The following is a 16,273-nucleotide window of genomic DNA, read 5'->3' on the forward strand; positions in this document are numbered from 1 at the left end:
TGACCAGAGCGTGCCAGAGCCTTCAGTTTGGCTAGGCCCACACCTCACGCACACAGAGGCAGCAAAAGCTTTCAGAGAGCCGAAGGCAATAGCTCAGTTGCAAATACCTTGTTCACAAGCACCCACTTGGCAATTTAAGCCCTTACTTTTAACCTCAAATTTGTTTAGGAAGGAGCCACTCTAAATTACATTTCTCTTATTACACCACGTACAAACAGATACACTAAGGTTTAGAAAGCACATTTTAGCATTAGTCAAGGACCCAGGTCCTGTAACAGACACTGTGTAAGATGAGGGGAGGTAAAAAGAGGAAAGAGTAGCCCCAAGAAATGCACCTCTGGATGCACGCACGTCTCTGCCTTAAAGAGGATCCTCGCTCACCACGTACCCTCTGCTTTCTTCTGGCTACAGAGGCATTCCAGCAGTACTAGGGACACCCCAGGCAGCCCCAGGAAACCACTGCATCTCAAAGGCAGAACCTTTAAAAGGTTGAAGGCAACATCATGCAGTAAGATTTCAGCGTTACCTAAAACAAAGTAATTTATACAATGTTACATGCTGCACAGAAACCATTCAAGTCATCCTTCACAGTACATTAAATTAATCATTTAGTATATGGTAGCATGTTCCTTGGGAAGTCTTTGTGTATTTCTTTAAGAGCCAAGAGGTTCTTCTCAAAGAGAAGAGGGAAACATTGTTACGTGACAAGTGGATTTAGCTTGTCAGATAGAAACAAAAGAGGAAAAAAAACCCTCAAAACCCAGGACATGCACCACACCGCTCCCCCATCCTCCCCAAACACCACTTCAAATACTACCCCATGACAACAGCAGGCTCTGCACTAATGCCAACATTACAGGTAGGAGGAGCTAAAGAAAAAGCAGCCCAGCTACAAAAGGGTTAACATTACAGGTTTTGATAGGAAAACGCTATTAGGGCAGAATAAGGTGTTATGCTAGGCTACGACATTAGGAAGACTCTTGTGAAAAGCAACAGATTCTGCCCCGAGCTCACACACGCTTTTGAAAGATCTTCCCATGAGTGGAACACCACTATTTAACCAGCCTCTTTGGCACCTAACGTCCTGCTGGCTGCTAACACCCTGAACACACTCGCAGGCAAGTACGCGTGTAGCCAGGTGCTTCCACCCCGGTTCCAGTCTTTGCTAAATGCCTACAATATAGACAAACAGAGGGACAAAAGCTAGATCATGGTTTCTTTTTATTTTAAGATGTCACTACTAACACACATTAGTCAAGCTATCCTAAGTAACCCCCCTAGACAACTAGGGAATCTAAAATCTTCTAAGATTTTATTAGCTCAAGAGACCACCGTTAAAAGCTTTATTTTTAGTGTTTATGTAATAAAAGTCTAACAAGCCTGACATTCTGCATTCGCCCTGTCAGACTAATGTGCGCTTTAGTGACAATATCCGTTTACAAATCAATACTACATCATACATCATCCCCACCTTTATCTCTGGAAAGTGCTAAATGGAGTCAATGGACCAACTATTTACAATTTCAAATCCTAATATATTTACAATAGAAACCAAAAGTATTTAAAACCATTAAATATAGTGTTTAACTCTGCTATATTAGTTTACATGAACACAGCTTACCTCTGGCATCATATTTCCAATACTAATATTTCTGCCAGTAATTTTAGATTTTTTAAAAAAATTGCTATTCCTGGAGGGAAAAAATAAAAGCTTAAAAACCAACCCAAAACCTCCAGGCATTTCAGAGCCCTGAGGAATTACCCACCCTAAACAGTCTTCAGGTAGAAGTACTGCAGTGTTCGAGAGACTTCCAAACTCCAGGCAAGCCTTTAAAACCTAATGCATATGTAAAACATTAAGAGTCAGTAATCCCTTGAACAGGTTTACTGGAGTCACTGCTACCATTCTGTTTTTACTAATCCGTAGTCAAGAAGGAAACTGCTGCTTCGCTGTTTCTCCCTCCATTACATTCCCTCCGCCCACAGAAAGTGTTTTGTGCACCATCGTCCGGAAGAGCTAAGTAGGCATCGTCTTCTCTTCTTTGCTGAAAGGCTGCACGGAGCCAGGCTTTACCCACGACAGGCCAGAAACGTGCATGCTTTTGCAGTGCTGATCGTCTGGCTTCTTCTAGGTGGAAGAAAGTCACAGTCAGAATCATTCGGTACCCCAACCCCCCCCGAGTCCCACCCCATCCATTTTCTCTTTGGCACGTACAGGCATAGAAGAGGCTAGCATCGCTTCCCCTGCTCAGAGGGGAACAGCCAAGCGAGCACTGCTTTCATTTCTGGGAACGTGTGGGGTGTCTGTAGAAACACCCTGATGGTACAGGACAGTTTTACCGACTTAGTCCTTGCACTGCCACCCTATCATACCATGAAGATTAAAAGATACTTTTTGAATAGTGCCTCTTGCTTGAAGGCCATGGCCCGGCACCACTGCACTGCTCTTTGCCCAACTGCTCGGTTCTACAGAGAGACGCACCGACCCAAATCCGAACACTTCTGTCATTAACCTGAAGTCAGAACCATCGCATAGTACCTTGTGACGCTGGGCATCCTGCGGAGGAGCACTCCACCACCCTGAAGGCTTCCCAACACACATTAACATGGCAAAGCAGCAGCTATATATATATATACACACATATATATATACACACACACACACACAGTTGCTATACCATGGAGTTTCCAAATGCCTTCCCAGGATGGCTCTTCCGAGTATTTATCGCAGTTAAATGCTTCAACAGTAACTATTCCTACCCAACACCATGCAACAAACATTCAAGACAGACTACTGAGATTTCGAAGACAAATAAGTCTTCAAGCTGAGGAAGAAAGATGCAACTTCAAGCATCTGTAGGTTTAAAGTAGTTTAAGATGAGTCAATTGGATACATACTCTAGCAGGTCAAAAACAGAATAGCTTGCAGGTGTTTTTTGCATACCAGGAACTAGCCCTGCCTCCACGCTGCTATGGGCTCATCTGAGCACCTCCACACCGAGCACAGCAACCCTGGAATGACGCATCAAGTTCTCGAAAGCGGTAATTACGTGAGTAGACTTTGTCACACTACGGCAAGCCCTTTGCCTAACAAAGTAAACTAAGCCAGCAAGAAAACTGAACCTGCACTTCCTCTGCCCCTCCCCACGTTTTGAGTAAAAGGTGTAAAAATGCTGACACAATTGCCATACCACATCAGAAAACGGCAAACAAGAGGGACCAGTTAAGCCTGAGCCTGGCAGAGTAGCTCCTGCACACGGGAGACCGTCTAGCAGAAGCCAAGTGCTCAGCAGGGCACCGGGACACTCGCAGCCTTCCCAGGGCTACAGCTCTAGAATAGCCCAGCCGTTTCCCAAGGCACAGGAATTACACAGGTAATAAACAAGGACCCAGGATTAGGAAACTTCCTTTTACAGGGAAGGAAGAGAAAGTTCTCAGCTGCACTGACATTTTGGAACAAATCTAAGGCACAGGAGCTGGGCCGTTCTTGCTACCAACGAACTACTCAAGCACTAAAGTACCACACATGCAACAGTTACTGAAGACACCAGCATTCACTTAAAGAAATTAACATGCATCTCCAAAGAAAAAAAGACAAAAGAAAAGTCACTGTTTGCTATCAATCTCCAAGACATCATACCCCTTTCATTTCAGGCACCTCAACCTGTTCTTTTTCTTTAGGTCTTTGATTTGAAAGGTAATAAGGAGGTAGAGAATGGAGGAGAGGAAGGGGGGAGAAGTCAAAAGTATTTCTTAAAGTTATAAGAACATCAAGAACCTGATCAAAATGTTTTTCTGTGCACTCTAAGGCTGGAAAAAGGCCACCTCACCTCTAGCCCTGACTCTGGCAGTTGGGAACATTGCTACACTGAGTTTATGAGCAGCACATTTTATTAAAATCAATGTAAAAATCTCATCCATGCCAGAAGACATGCAAAAACACGAGTTAAAAGCTTGCAGCAAGGAAGACTGAGGTTTGGACTGACAAAAAACCCCCCCAAACAATTAATTAAAAAAAAAAGCATCAAACCACACCACAGCTCTAGAGCAAGGAGCCCAAGTCACTAACTAAACCACGTAGAGGGCATTTCCTTGCATGTCAGGCAAAGGTACCAGCCACAGTTTCAGAATCTTTAGGCACTGCAAGTGGAGTGGCTTGTCATGCCACTCAGTGCAGACTCAGAATTGCTGTGTGACAGCTCTTGTCAAGGGCAAAGAAATAATTTCAAGAAAAAGACCCCAACAACAACCACCTCCCCCCCAACAGCAAAGGTGTTGCTCAGGTGAAAGCTGTACGAACCAACACATCCTTGCTGTGTCAGTAGTAACTCTAAGCACCCTTCAATTAGCCGATGTCTTCATTAGACATCAGTAGCATTGGAGAGGTGAGCAAGGTACTCTGCTTGTGCTCTGGTTCAGTTGTGAAAGATCTCACAGCAGAAGAGAACAAAGACGCTGGGGGCTGCCAGGTTATGCAGAAGCGGTAATGGCCATGACAAGTGCAGGACAAGCTGTTAAGACTGTCAGCAAATCTCCTCTCTCCCCTTATTCCTTCCCTTCCATCCCTAAACAAAACACATCTGCCAAGTGTGCCAACAACTGTACGGACAAAGCTTTCAAGCTAGCCAAATGATTAACTGCTTAACACACTGAAGTTAGAACAGTGACATAACTGCTTAGTTAGGAGTCCGAATCTGTTCCAGCACGCCAGCTGATCCAAAAGAGGGGCAGAATAAGGTCTGTCTCATACTCATTCATCACAAACAGGCAGAGAAGCTTTTTTCCCTTATCAGGCAATAAACCCTTCCTACAGCGAGGATCTCGACCTTGCGCATACCTTCTGAGTCAACATCTTCTCTCTAGCTTCATCATGTATAGCTGGATTCCACGGAGAAAAACTATGGAGAAAGTAGAGTTATGTCTCACTTTGTATTTTTGCAAACTGCAGCATCATGTAGAAAGCAGAAGTCTCCCTTGGGTTAGTTCGCTGAATTTCAAGTAAACTACAGGTCTGAGTTTTCAGTGTTAAAACATACACCTAAGAATTAAATTTACATTGTCATGGATCTTTACAACAAAAAGTATTTAGGTTTTTGTTCTTGTTTGCAATGAGAACCAGCAATTCAGCAGGTGCTATGTGAAATATGTCTCATATTCACCATGGAGCTGACTGCTCCATCCCCCATGCAGTCAAGGTCAGAAGTATTTAAAAAGTGTGACCGAAGCCACAGTAATGCAAACTGAGTTCAAGAAAGCCCAAAAGCAGCATTTACTCCATGGGTACCTCCAAGAGAGGTGGGGTGTTCTGGGCCTTTTTTTGTTGTTGTTGTTCAGGGGTTAGTTGACAGTTTTTTAACTCTTGGTTGCTTAGTGAAAAAAACCCAGCAAATACAAGCATCTGATTATATTTAAGATTCACTCAACTCAAAACAGACAGAAATGAGGGTAGGAATATTCAAAATATTGCTATACATGTATGAAAAAACAGGTCAGAACTTGGCAGCAAAAGGCTTCAAACCAACAACTATACCAAAACCTGTTGTTGAACCATTAGGGCATGGCGAATTTGCTCATGGGACTTACATGATTGCATAGGGATCCTCTATTTTGGGCTGATCAAATAAATGACTGCTGCATAGTTTGACACTGTCCACCACTTTACTTTTGAACAGCTGAATATCTTTTTCATACCTGCAAGAGAGAAGCAACGTTAAGTATTTGCAAGGAGGCACAGGTTTGCTCTAGAAGCACAGATAGGCTTGTCAAAGCCTCAACTTGAGTTCCTAGTGCAACCAACTGTTGAGGTAGAGACCACGAACTCATAAACTATTTAATAAACCTCTTGTTTCTGCAAGTCTATGCAAAAGTCTTTTAGAAGACCATGTCTGTATGCACTGAAGATACTTACAGCACTGCAGCCTCAGGATTCTGAGGACTAGTTGTATCAATCTTGTAGAAGACTCTGCGAGCATACATTAACACTTGCCAAATGTGATTATGATTTCGCCTAAAAAGAAAAAAAAAAAACACGCAATGAAGAATGGAACAAACTTCTTTCCAATTATACATCAATATGTTACCACTAACCTCCATTTTGCAAATGCTCTTTTCACATCCAGTTCACCAGATAAAGGATCCACTAGTGGATGGAAGACGGGCAGATCAAAAACCAAGCGCTGCATTAGAAAAAAGTAATTTATTATGCTAAAATCACTGGGTGAAGGTCAGTCAGATGTTGCTTCCAAATACTAATTGTTTCTGTGTGAAAAGAAAGCAACTTGAAGTGATTTATACCAACTGTGAAACTGTAACCCAACACACCCATGTTACATGCAGGGTCTTGTCCTCTCTCACATGCTTATCACCAAATCAGGAAACTAATCCAGCTAACTGCACAGGCACTGGTGCCAGCACAGGTAATAATATGAGATAAGATCAGATTAGAGGAGTTTTTCTGGTTTAGCTATTTGTGACTGAAAGCTTTTTACATACTTGAGCTACAATCAATACTTTTTTTATCCTACACATTTGCAAGTAAACTGCGCAGTGACATCGCGGTGTCTCCAGTTCCGTACAGCTAGCTTCCTCTCGTGTCCGTGCATTCTTCCAAAAGAAAACTTAGTTTAGACAGGAAGGCTTTAAAGCCCTATTCCAACAGGAGAATGATGGCTGTACCAGAAGTACTAAAGTCTAATCTTCAAAAGAAACTGTTTCCTACTAGTTCTGTCCTTTTAAAGATGATAGCTTTACACAAAACTTGACACCACACAGACAGCTTCCTGACATAGCAACTTGTTCTCAGCTACAGCAGTTACACACACATCTCCCAATCCTCCCCTTAAAGGAATTTGGCCAAGGGAGCCAGCTGCTCTGCTCTGGAGAGTCAGATTGGCACAATATTATTTTATTTTTATTTTTTAACTGATGTAATAACTCTAGATACTTTTCCTTAGAGAAAAAAGAGAAAGCAGAGATAGAAAGTAACACCACACCATCTATCTCCTTCTCCCTTTGTTTCACCAACATTATCCTCAAGTTTTTTTAGTTCTTTGTTTCAACGTAATTTAGAAGAAAAACAGGCAAAAAATCCTTCAGCACTACAGCCGGCGTGCCCAGATTTTATGTTCCATTCTATCACTACTCAGAATTTGGATACTTCTTCAAGTGTTTCAGCATTGACCACCTTGCTGAGGAAGTAGCAGATCAAGAGTTGAGGTAAAGAACTGGTTGATTACTTAAGACTCTAATGCATCTAACCTCAGGAAGTTCACTCTACACCAGTCTCAGTAATCAGAGTAACAGGATTCCTCCACAGATATTAGGAAATATGTATAAGGTATCACAAATGAGTGCAGCCAACTGAATAAACTTAGTTCAAGGAAACGAGAAGCTAGTCAGTGTATCAGCTTTAACAGAAAGTCATACCTAGAACACCAGAAAAAAAGAAAAACCCAAGACACACATAACCACTTACCGGGCAGTCTCCATCTGGGTAATTATCAGGAATATAAACAGTAAACTTAAACACACCATCCTGGTACAGCCCATGTCTTATGAATATTACACCAAACCACACTGCAAGGGAAAAAAAGTTTGCTTGAGTGAAAGATTTTTTACCAAAAAAAAAAAATCTACATACATAAAAATCTTAAAAGTTTAAACTTACTTAACGCTGATCGGTAAGATGGCTGCACGTAGACACCTGGCAATTTCTGCTTTACAACCAAGGTACTGCAATTAAAATCGGTATTTAGAATAGCCCCACAACAACACTAAGCCTACAGCAAGCTGACAACAGTAAACCCAGAACTTACTAACAATAGCTTAACTGGGGACTTCTTCCACAAACTTACACTCAATTGCCAAGGGCAGATTGCTCACAGAAGGAGACTGAAGAAAACCAGCGAAAGCGTGTTCTTTAACTCTTGCTGTTCCCACCCCTCCGCTTAGAGTTACTAACGTGAAACATTTTTTCTCCTGATAAAACTGTAAGTAGAGAAATAGAAATAAATTCTTCCCCAGTCAACCCATTTAGGTCATGTCAGTATCAAAATTTCCACTTTTCTACTGAATCCTCAGTTTCAAAGTAAAGAAGGAAAAAAAAAATGTAACTAATTTTGAAAGCAGATCTGCAGTCAGTTGTAGTTAATTCTGGAACGTGACCAAACTTTAACTTCAATTTTAAACAAGCAGTCTTTCAGTTTCAGATGAGATTATGCTGCAGGTCAAACAAATTACACTGGCAACTGACAAAACACAGTAACAGAGAATAAAAAGGACAGTCAAGTAGCAAGGTGTATTACAGATCCGGATCGACCAACCTCAGGCATCTCATTAACAGGATGGACCAAGCCATTTTCTCAAACTTGCGCTTATTTGCCATTTCACTTCTTGCACTGATAATGCAGTCACAACCTTCAGCCATCAGTGACTGGTGCACTATGAAAAGAGTTTCTACCTCGTCCTTTGCCTTTTAGGTAAGTCCACTGATAATTAACAGTGCTACTGGGGCAAAATGTGCTATTTTTCCCATTTTTCAAACCAATGAGCACAAGAAGTTCCTAGTAAGTTTAACCAGCTGTAGCTGTATGGTATGCAGACACTATTGAACACTATAAGCGATAAACAAAATTATTCACTTTGTAGGTTTTCCAGTTACTTGGCATACAGGTCCATTACATTGAATTCCACATGCCTGCGCAAATACACAATAATCTTCAAGCAAAGTATTAACACAGTTCTCTACTTACAATTGCCATAAAATTCATTACTATTTTCTAATAATGAATCTGTTAAACTAGAGGAGTTTACATTAGGGTAACAACGTATTTTCGCATGCTACAGAAGAAAAACATCTTTCTTGGACTAAGAAGTCTGTGTCAGTTCCCTGAAAAAAATAAATTATTGTTTTGAGAGTTCTCACTTTCAGCTGAATGGTTAAACGCAAAAACAGAGTGTTGCATAAGGACTCCAGGGATTTTGTTCCAAAAAGCACTACATACTTGAGAATCCAGCATGTCTATTACAGAGGAAGTCCCTTCAGCTTTGTAGCACAAAACAGTTTATGTAACTTTATATAACTAGAAAGTTTTGCAGACAGAGATCTGTATGCTCCCACAGCAGTCTACAAACCACTAGATTGGATCAAATGCAACTGATCCAAAGAAAGCCATTTAAAATCACACTAGCTCCTCCCTCATAAGTTTCATGTAAAATATCACTGGTAGACAGGAAAGAATATAGTCTTTCTAATATCCGCTTAAGCTGTATCAGGCGGTGTTCAAGTGTTCCATGTAACAACCAAAGGAAGCTCCCACATCCTAACTCCATTAAGACAGTACCATATATTCATAACCATCATCCCACCAGACATCTGCTCGCTACTATGTTAAATATTTGTTTCAAAAATTTGGTATTTCTGACCAAAAAGCTATTAGGATACCTGGTCAGGATGCCTAAACCCAAAATGTGTTCACTTCAAGGCTGAGCAATACAGTGACTAAGAAAACCACATCTAAACGCACTCCTGAAAATCTCATCTCTTTTCCTCTCTCCTTCTACCTCAAGAGATTGAGACTGCTGCTCCAGAAGACTTTTGTGGAACTTCAGTTTTACTCCAAGGACTATGGAGAGGCACCACACAACAATTAGTTTTTTCTCCACTGAAGCATAAGCCCAGTGACCTAAAAAGAAAGAGGAAAAAAAGTGAAAACCTACAATTCTGCAAGGAGGGAATACTCCAAATAAAAAGGCCCATAGGAAGCATGCGTTCCATTTGTCGACTGGGATGACGTGGCAGGTGAAGCAGGCTTGGTTATTGGCACAGCATTCTTTGGAATAGAAGGCAACTGTTTCTTTGCAGAGGCTCGTAGAGGACTGGTTCGCAGCTCTCCACTCAAAGTTTTCTCTTCAGCATCAGGTCTCTGTTAGATTAAAAGAGAACCATGAAATTACAGACCGCATCTCATAAGTGTTTAAGATATGAACATATTTTAACACAGGTTTAAACCCAACTTTGCTCATTACAAGCTTGGCCAATGTATCTTGTGTTTCAGTGTTCTATTGCTGCGGGGGTGTCTCTGGATTTTGTTTTTAAACAGACTTTTATTCAGTCAAACCTAGCCTACAAGTACAAAAGTAATCAATGCTAGATAGGAAATCTGCAGATTAGGACAAATACTTAAGGAGGCTTACATTTATTTAGAAACTGGAACCAGATAGCATGTAACATCAGCTTAGAAGTCAATCTATTTCTAGCACACAGTGCATCAAGATAAATCATTTCTACTGACAAGGATCCTCATGTTCTAGACTTCAAAGAGTCCTTAGAAGTAGCACAGTAAAGCCGAGATGAAATAAGAACTTCCTACAGAAAATTTCACGTTATCGCACTTCCTGCCTGTGCTTAAGACACCAACATCCCACTTGGAACTGATCATACAGCCCACTCCCACCGTGAGAGAATCACCATTTGACAGTGATACCAAGTTTAAATAGTTTTGCTCCAGGAACATTTTTATGCTTATGTCATCTTCTATCAAAAAAGAAAAGAAAAACCCAGAAAACTTTTTGACTTAATTGGTCACTGCTAGCAAACACCGTACTATGTACATTCTATAGGTTGCCAGGACAAACCTGCAGGCTGCAGACTTGCGATTAGGCTAGCTGTGGCGTCTAAAGGCATAATTTAAGCTACAGTGTTTTGAAGCACTCGAGACATGGACTAGAAAATACTACCTGTGTCACAAGCATCATCGAAGTTATCTCACTGGCCCTAGCACCGAATACCTAGGAAGCGATTAACCCTAGAACTATGACGCTTTTATCACTGCTACGATCTACAGAAGCAATAGCATTATGGAGGCACAGTTTTGTCAACATCCCTCCACACGCAGTACCTGGCTGAGCTCTACACAACAGTAAACAAATGTCCTAAGAAACAAGCATCACAACCATTTGAACAAGGTGGTTTCATTTTTCCTACTTCAGATAAGAAAAAAAAAAAAAAAAAATCAACAAATTCCAGAGTAGACTCCATCCACAGGTACATTGCAGGTAACGCAGCTCAAAGCTAGCTTACACTTTTATTGAAGACAATTCACAGTTCTTGGGATAAACGGCACACTCCAACTTCATTTATAGATCATCTGATGGTCTTTCCCAGCACGGCTACCACCCCTCAAAGCACGTTAACACCTTACGGCATCCATTCATTAAATACCTTGCGCACAGAACTCGTAGACATGCTCCAGAAAGGGTTCATAACGTGTATTCCAAACAAAGGCCTGCAACTTCTCAGTGTCTTCAGAGAGTCCTCGGGTCCCTCTGTTTTACACCCTAAAAATAGACACAATACATAGGCATTTATAACAGATAAACAGGACTCAATATATAAATAGGATTCAGATCCAGTTCTGCAACCAGGCTGACATTTCTGTCACTTCAGAAGAAAATTTATTGTAGTTAAAACTGCCAACAGTTAAAATTGCCAAAGCTGTATTATGTATTAGACTCCAGGACAATATTACAGTGGTCTATGAAACCATTTTTGCACATGAATCCCTGCCTTCTTTCTGCTAGAAAGAGACTCTACATTCTGCATTCCATGTTTTGTCTTGCTAACTGGAAAAAAACAAAACCATCTGTTGGCTCACCACACTCGGGGAAGATCCTCTACACAGAGAAATATGAAGTTATCACTTCACCTTCTCAGTCCAGCACCAGACAGTACCACAGTGTCTGACTCCTGGAGCACAGTTAAGTGCTGCCCCTCGCATATGCTGCTGACTCTGAAAGTTCTGAAGTGCTCCGGTTTGAAAAAAAACCCTCTGTCATTCCTGGTGAAAGAGATGATCCTCCCATTGAGTTTGCATCACGGATGTGTCATTTTGTTTTCATCTGCATTGGAACACCACCAGGAATAGACAAAGCCGCAGAACACAGAAGCTTCTCTGGAGCTTATTTAATGGTTTCACTACAGGCACCACGGCTTAGAGCTCTTCCGATCAGCAGTTCAATAACAAGGACTTCAGCAGTATTTGGAGTTTCAGTGTGTCACCTACTGAATACATCCTTGGTCTACTCTTCCCCCCCAAAGTCTTGCTATTGTTTGTGCAAGAACTCTCGACTACAGCACCTCTTGTCTGGCATAGCCCATTTCCTCTACTCTTTCTTCTCCGGTTCTCTTAGTTTCCCTTCCCCTCCCTAAGGGCCACTCCCCAGCCCCCATTTCTGGCTACATTAACTAAGGTTTTGAGACAATCCACTTCATTCAATTTCTTTAACAGGAGGTTGTACAACATTGATGAAGGCAATTCACAGGATGCGAGAGAGAACAGCACAGGCTATTGTGGTCCACACTAAGTTTTTCTGCAGTAAACGGCACCACCTGTTCACCCATTGCCGTGATTAGTTTAGAAAACATGGTGACATTGAGATCAAAAACCTTTCTGAAAGGAAAGCAAGTCAATCCTGTTAAAAAATAAATAAATAAGCCAGACAATTTATCCAAAGAAAGTCTAGCAATAATAATTTTTTAAAAGGATGACTGACAGCAAATTGTAGGTATCCTTCTAGACTATATAGCAGCCAAGCATTCAAAAAATGCAAACCTCATTCAGAAAAGTGACGAAAATTAAATTACCCCACCCTAAAATTATCTCAAACATTCCACATGATTCTTTCAGATACTTTTTCTCTTCAGCAGCCAGAGAGAGTCTCTCATCACGCCGAGCCACTGAAAACCAAGTCAAGAGATGGCTACTGCACTGAGGCATGCCCTATGATAGCAGGAAGAAAATGTTTTCAGTTTTCCCCATCCCCTATGTGGAAAGCTGAGCCAGGCCACAGGGCTATGCCAAGGGCCTTTTCTCTTCCATGAAATCCAGCCAGACTAAATAAGAGAGCAAGACACTGGGCTAAGAAGGTACAAGATATTTTCTTGGGAAACTTCAGTGTAACCAGAGGGTGGAGGAACTGACGCACAAAGAGAGCACCCGAGTGCTAAGGCTTCGACAAGACAGAAAAGTGCTGGAAGCTGAGGTACAGGTTGGAAGACAATTAGCTGGAATCTAGAGTGATTATGGGTTTGGATTTTTTTTTTCTTTGTTTATTTTAGCCTAGTGGCTTTTTAAGACTAGGTAATATAAATCGCATTATTCCTGAAGCAGAGATATGAAATACAGGAGTTAGGCAGTACAAAGAATGATGCACGTACATAAAAAACAGCCTAACCTATTACCAGTAAAACAAGGAACTGATCTAGAAGCTTGATAATTGGTGCTAGAGGAGTTCAGTCACTGACTCCACCTTTCAGAAAGTATGCACCTCAGCAGACTTCCAGCTTTGTTGAAAAGCTTTTCACTACGGAGATGCCAATTTACAGGCTATTAAGAGCAGTTTATATCTCCATATCAAACACTACTTTAGCTCTCGCTAAACTACAAAAAAAAACTCCCAGAGACTATCCCGTACAGAGATCTTTTATCCAGTTGCTTGCTAGTAAAAAGTCATACATGATGTTGTCCTAAACTTATTGTTAAACTGTCTCCAGTCTCATTTACCTGTTAAAACACCATTTACGATTAAGAACTAATAACCTTAGAGTACCAGCTTCCCAGAGAAGGGTCATTTAAAAAGCCTTTCAAGACTTTTTAGAGTTTGTTTATTTCTAGTCACACTCACTCCTTCCAGCTACACTACCTGGAACTGGAGAATGGCATCAGTACAGGAAACTTACCTGCAACTGTTCATGTTCTCTAGTGGCTTCACCTCACAATTTACTACCCCACACTGATCAGGAGAATAATGAGGAAAAAAAATAATCTACTAACAGCACATTTAAGTTAGTTTGTTTATCCTAGCTCTCTCTATGCCAAAGGTCTGCATCAGACAAAGAGCAAAGTCCCAATGTCATTATGTGCAATTTCTAGGCAGCCTAGTCATTCAGTCTTACACGGGACTAGAGCATTTTACCATTACAGCATCTTACGGTACTGTAACTACCAAAACCATCAGCCTTCCCAAAAATGCCTATACACTCTCCTCATTTTATGAAAAGGGAATAAATACATTAAAAATCATCACCCTGTCTCCCTTTACAGTCATCATTCACAGTGCCTCACCTAAGAAAAGGCTTAACAGTACTGCTCAGTAATACTCTACTAATTTCCACTAGCTCAAGAATAGAACGTAACAACAACCCTCCTAACCAGTCATCCTCCCATGGGCTTTTTATAGATATCTTTTTCTCTGCTGCAACTAAAAAAAGGCACAACACAAACTTGTGAAGAAACATTATTTCAAACGCTGCTTCGTGGAACAGCCTTCCAACTTCTACACAGAACTGCGTTACTAAGGTCCTATCGCACCTGGGCCAATAAAGCCCCCTGCTGCCAGGCACAGCCCCTGTTGATGTTCACCAGCACTGAGGTACACAATCTATGAGGGCAGTCACAGCAAGTGTAAACTCATGCAGCGCTTCATCACCACGCTGACACGTCAAAAACCAAACTCACCGCTGATGAAAACCAAAATTTTAAGTACTTGGGTTCTGCACCTTTTTTTTTCTCTACAGTAGTTATTCTCACTAAAGGTTAATTCTATGATTTGTACCTACCGCCATATCATGTGTCATATTTTTCCACTGTCATCAGATTAAATACAACACTAAGTCAATTCAACAAAAACTCCATCTGCCTGGAACGGAGTACTTAAGTATTTTCTGGAAACAAACAATTCCTCAAGAAAAAGAAACACATATGGACAAATCTATAATAGAGGTATATTTCTATGCATGTCTTTTGATGCATTTTGTTCCCTACCTAGAAGGAAAAGGAACCACCTGTACGCCTGAGAATAAACAGAGCTGACTAAGCAGAGCACTAGAGAACAATACGTGTTGATTACAACACTACTGCATGGTTGTCCAGCAACTGTAACCACCAGTTTACACCAGAACTTATTTCTCCTCAGCACACCTACCCCCGATCTTCTTAGGGCCCAAGGACTTGGCTAGCCCACCCCTTAACCCGCTGGCCAACAGGGGAGTCGCTGAAGGAACAGGCATGCTGACCAGTTGGGCCTGTTCGCCAACCCTTCCTCCGCAGGTGGATTACACCTTTCAGGCCAACACCTGCTGCTACGGCTTCATCTTCTAACGCGCCTCTCAACGAGATCGGCACCGGCCCCTATACACGGGCTGACAGCCCGAAAGGCACCTGCCAAGCTCCAGCGGGCAGCTGGGCACCCGGAGGGGACTGTCAGCTGGGGGCCCGGTGGGTCACAGGAGAAAGAAAAAATAAAAATAAATAGAAACACCTGCGAAAGCCCGAGCCGGGCCAAGTCTCTGCCCGCCCGCGGCGGGACTCCCGACCGAGGCCCGGGCTGCGCCTGGCCCCGCACAGCGACGCCACTCACCAGGGCGGGGAGGAGGCCCGGCCCCGCTGCCGGGCCCCGGCGGGAAGGGCCGGGGGTGCCTCACACAGCACCGGTGCCCCTCCGGGGGAGCGGGCCGCCCGGGCCGGCGGACACCCAGCGCGGCGGTGGCAGCCCCTCACGGGGCGAACGAGCGGGCGCCACCCGGCTCCTCACGGCGACAGGTGACGGCCCCGCGGGGCGCACCGACGACCCGCGGCCGGAGCTGTCCGCTGCCCTCCCGCGCCGGCGGGCACCGGCTCCCCGCCACCACCGCCGCGCCCGGGAGGGGCGGGCCGGGCCCCGCGCTGCCGCTCGCTCACCCGCGCCGAGGCTCCCGCCGCTCCGCTGCACGCGCGGCCCAGGCCCCGCCGCCGCTCCCCTCTACCCCCGCCACTGCCCCATTTAAAGCCCGCCCCTCACCATCGCACATCCGGACCCGGCCTTCCCCTCAGCCAATCACCGCCCGGTTCTTCCGGGAAGGCTCCGCGGGGCGGGGCGCGGGGAGAAATCCAGCCAATCACAGCCACAGTCCTGTCTGCGGCGCAAGAAGGCCGGCGCCTCTCCTGTCAGGGCGCGGGGCGTGCGGCCGCCGAGGGCGCCGCCCTGCGGCTGCGGAGTGGCCCGGGTGCCTGTCCGTCTGGGGCGGGCGGGCCGGCGGTGACGCACCTGCCACTCTCTCAGCGGGAGGAAAGCGCCGGGGCCGGAGCTTAGGGAAACGAGCGTCTCCCATTGGCCGGCGGCGGGAGCGGGCAGTCGCGCCATTGGCTTCGGGCCGGGGCGGCCATTAGCCTGCGGCCGGTCCGCAGCTGCCTGGGGGCGCGGGCTGAGGCGGGCTCGGTCGCTGCCGGACGGCGCC

The 16,273-nt window shown here is 43.8% G+C and overlaps 1 protein-coding gene across 5 annotated transcripts; it reads right to left on the reverse strand.

Moving 5' to 3' along the window:
* Window positions 1–1,203: 1,203 nt before the first annotated feature.
* On the reverse strand, window positions 1,204–15,918 carry LOC119157622 (AKT interacting protein). Of its 5 annotated transcripts, none has more exons than XM_037408661.1 (10): window positions 15,838–15,918; window positions 11,222–11,337; window positions 9,718–9,923; window positions 7,667–7,731; window positions 7,475–7,575; window positions 6,088–6,176; window positions 5,909–6,007; window positions 5,584–5,691; window positions 4,838–4,898; window positions 1,204–2,125 (listed from the first exon to the last, which is right to left on the reverse strand). In XM_037408661.1, exons 1-10 carry the CDS (start codon window positions 15,845–15,847, stop codon window positions 2,018–2,020), a joined length of 963 nt encoding a protein of 320 aa, XP_037264558.1. In that variant the 5' UTR covers window positions 15,848–15,918; the 3' UTR covers window positions 1,204–2,017. The 5 variants fall into 5 exon arrangements, with proteins under 5 accessions (XP_037264558.1, XP_037264557.1, XP_037264559.1 ...); XM_037408660.1 differs by having other exon boundaries at window positions 1,204–2,128; XM_037408662.1 differs by lacking the exon at window positions 15,838–15,918 and adding an exon at window positions 15,738–15,830 and having other exon boundaries at window positions 1,204–2,128.
* Between the last annotated feature and the right edge of the window lie 355 nt (window positions 15,919–16,273).

The sequence above is a fragment of the Falco rusticolus genome, chromosome 15, assembly GCF_015220075.1.
Source record: "Falco rusticolus isolate bFalRus1 chromosome 15, bFalRus1.pri, whole genome shotgun sequence".
NCBI lineage: Eukaryota > Metazoa > Chordata > Aves > Falconiformes > Falconidae > Falco > Falco rusticolus.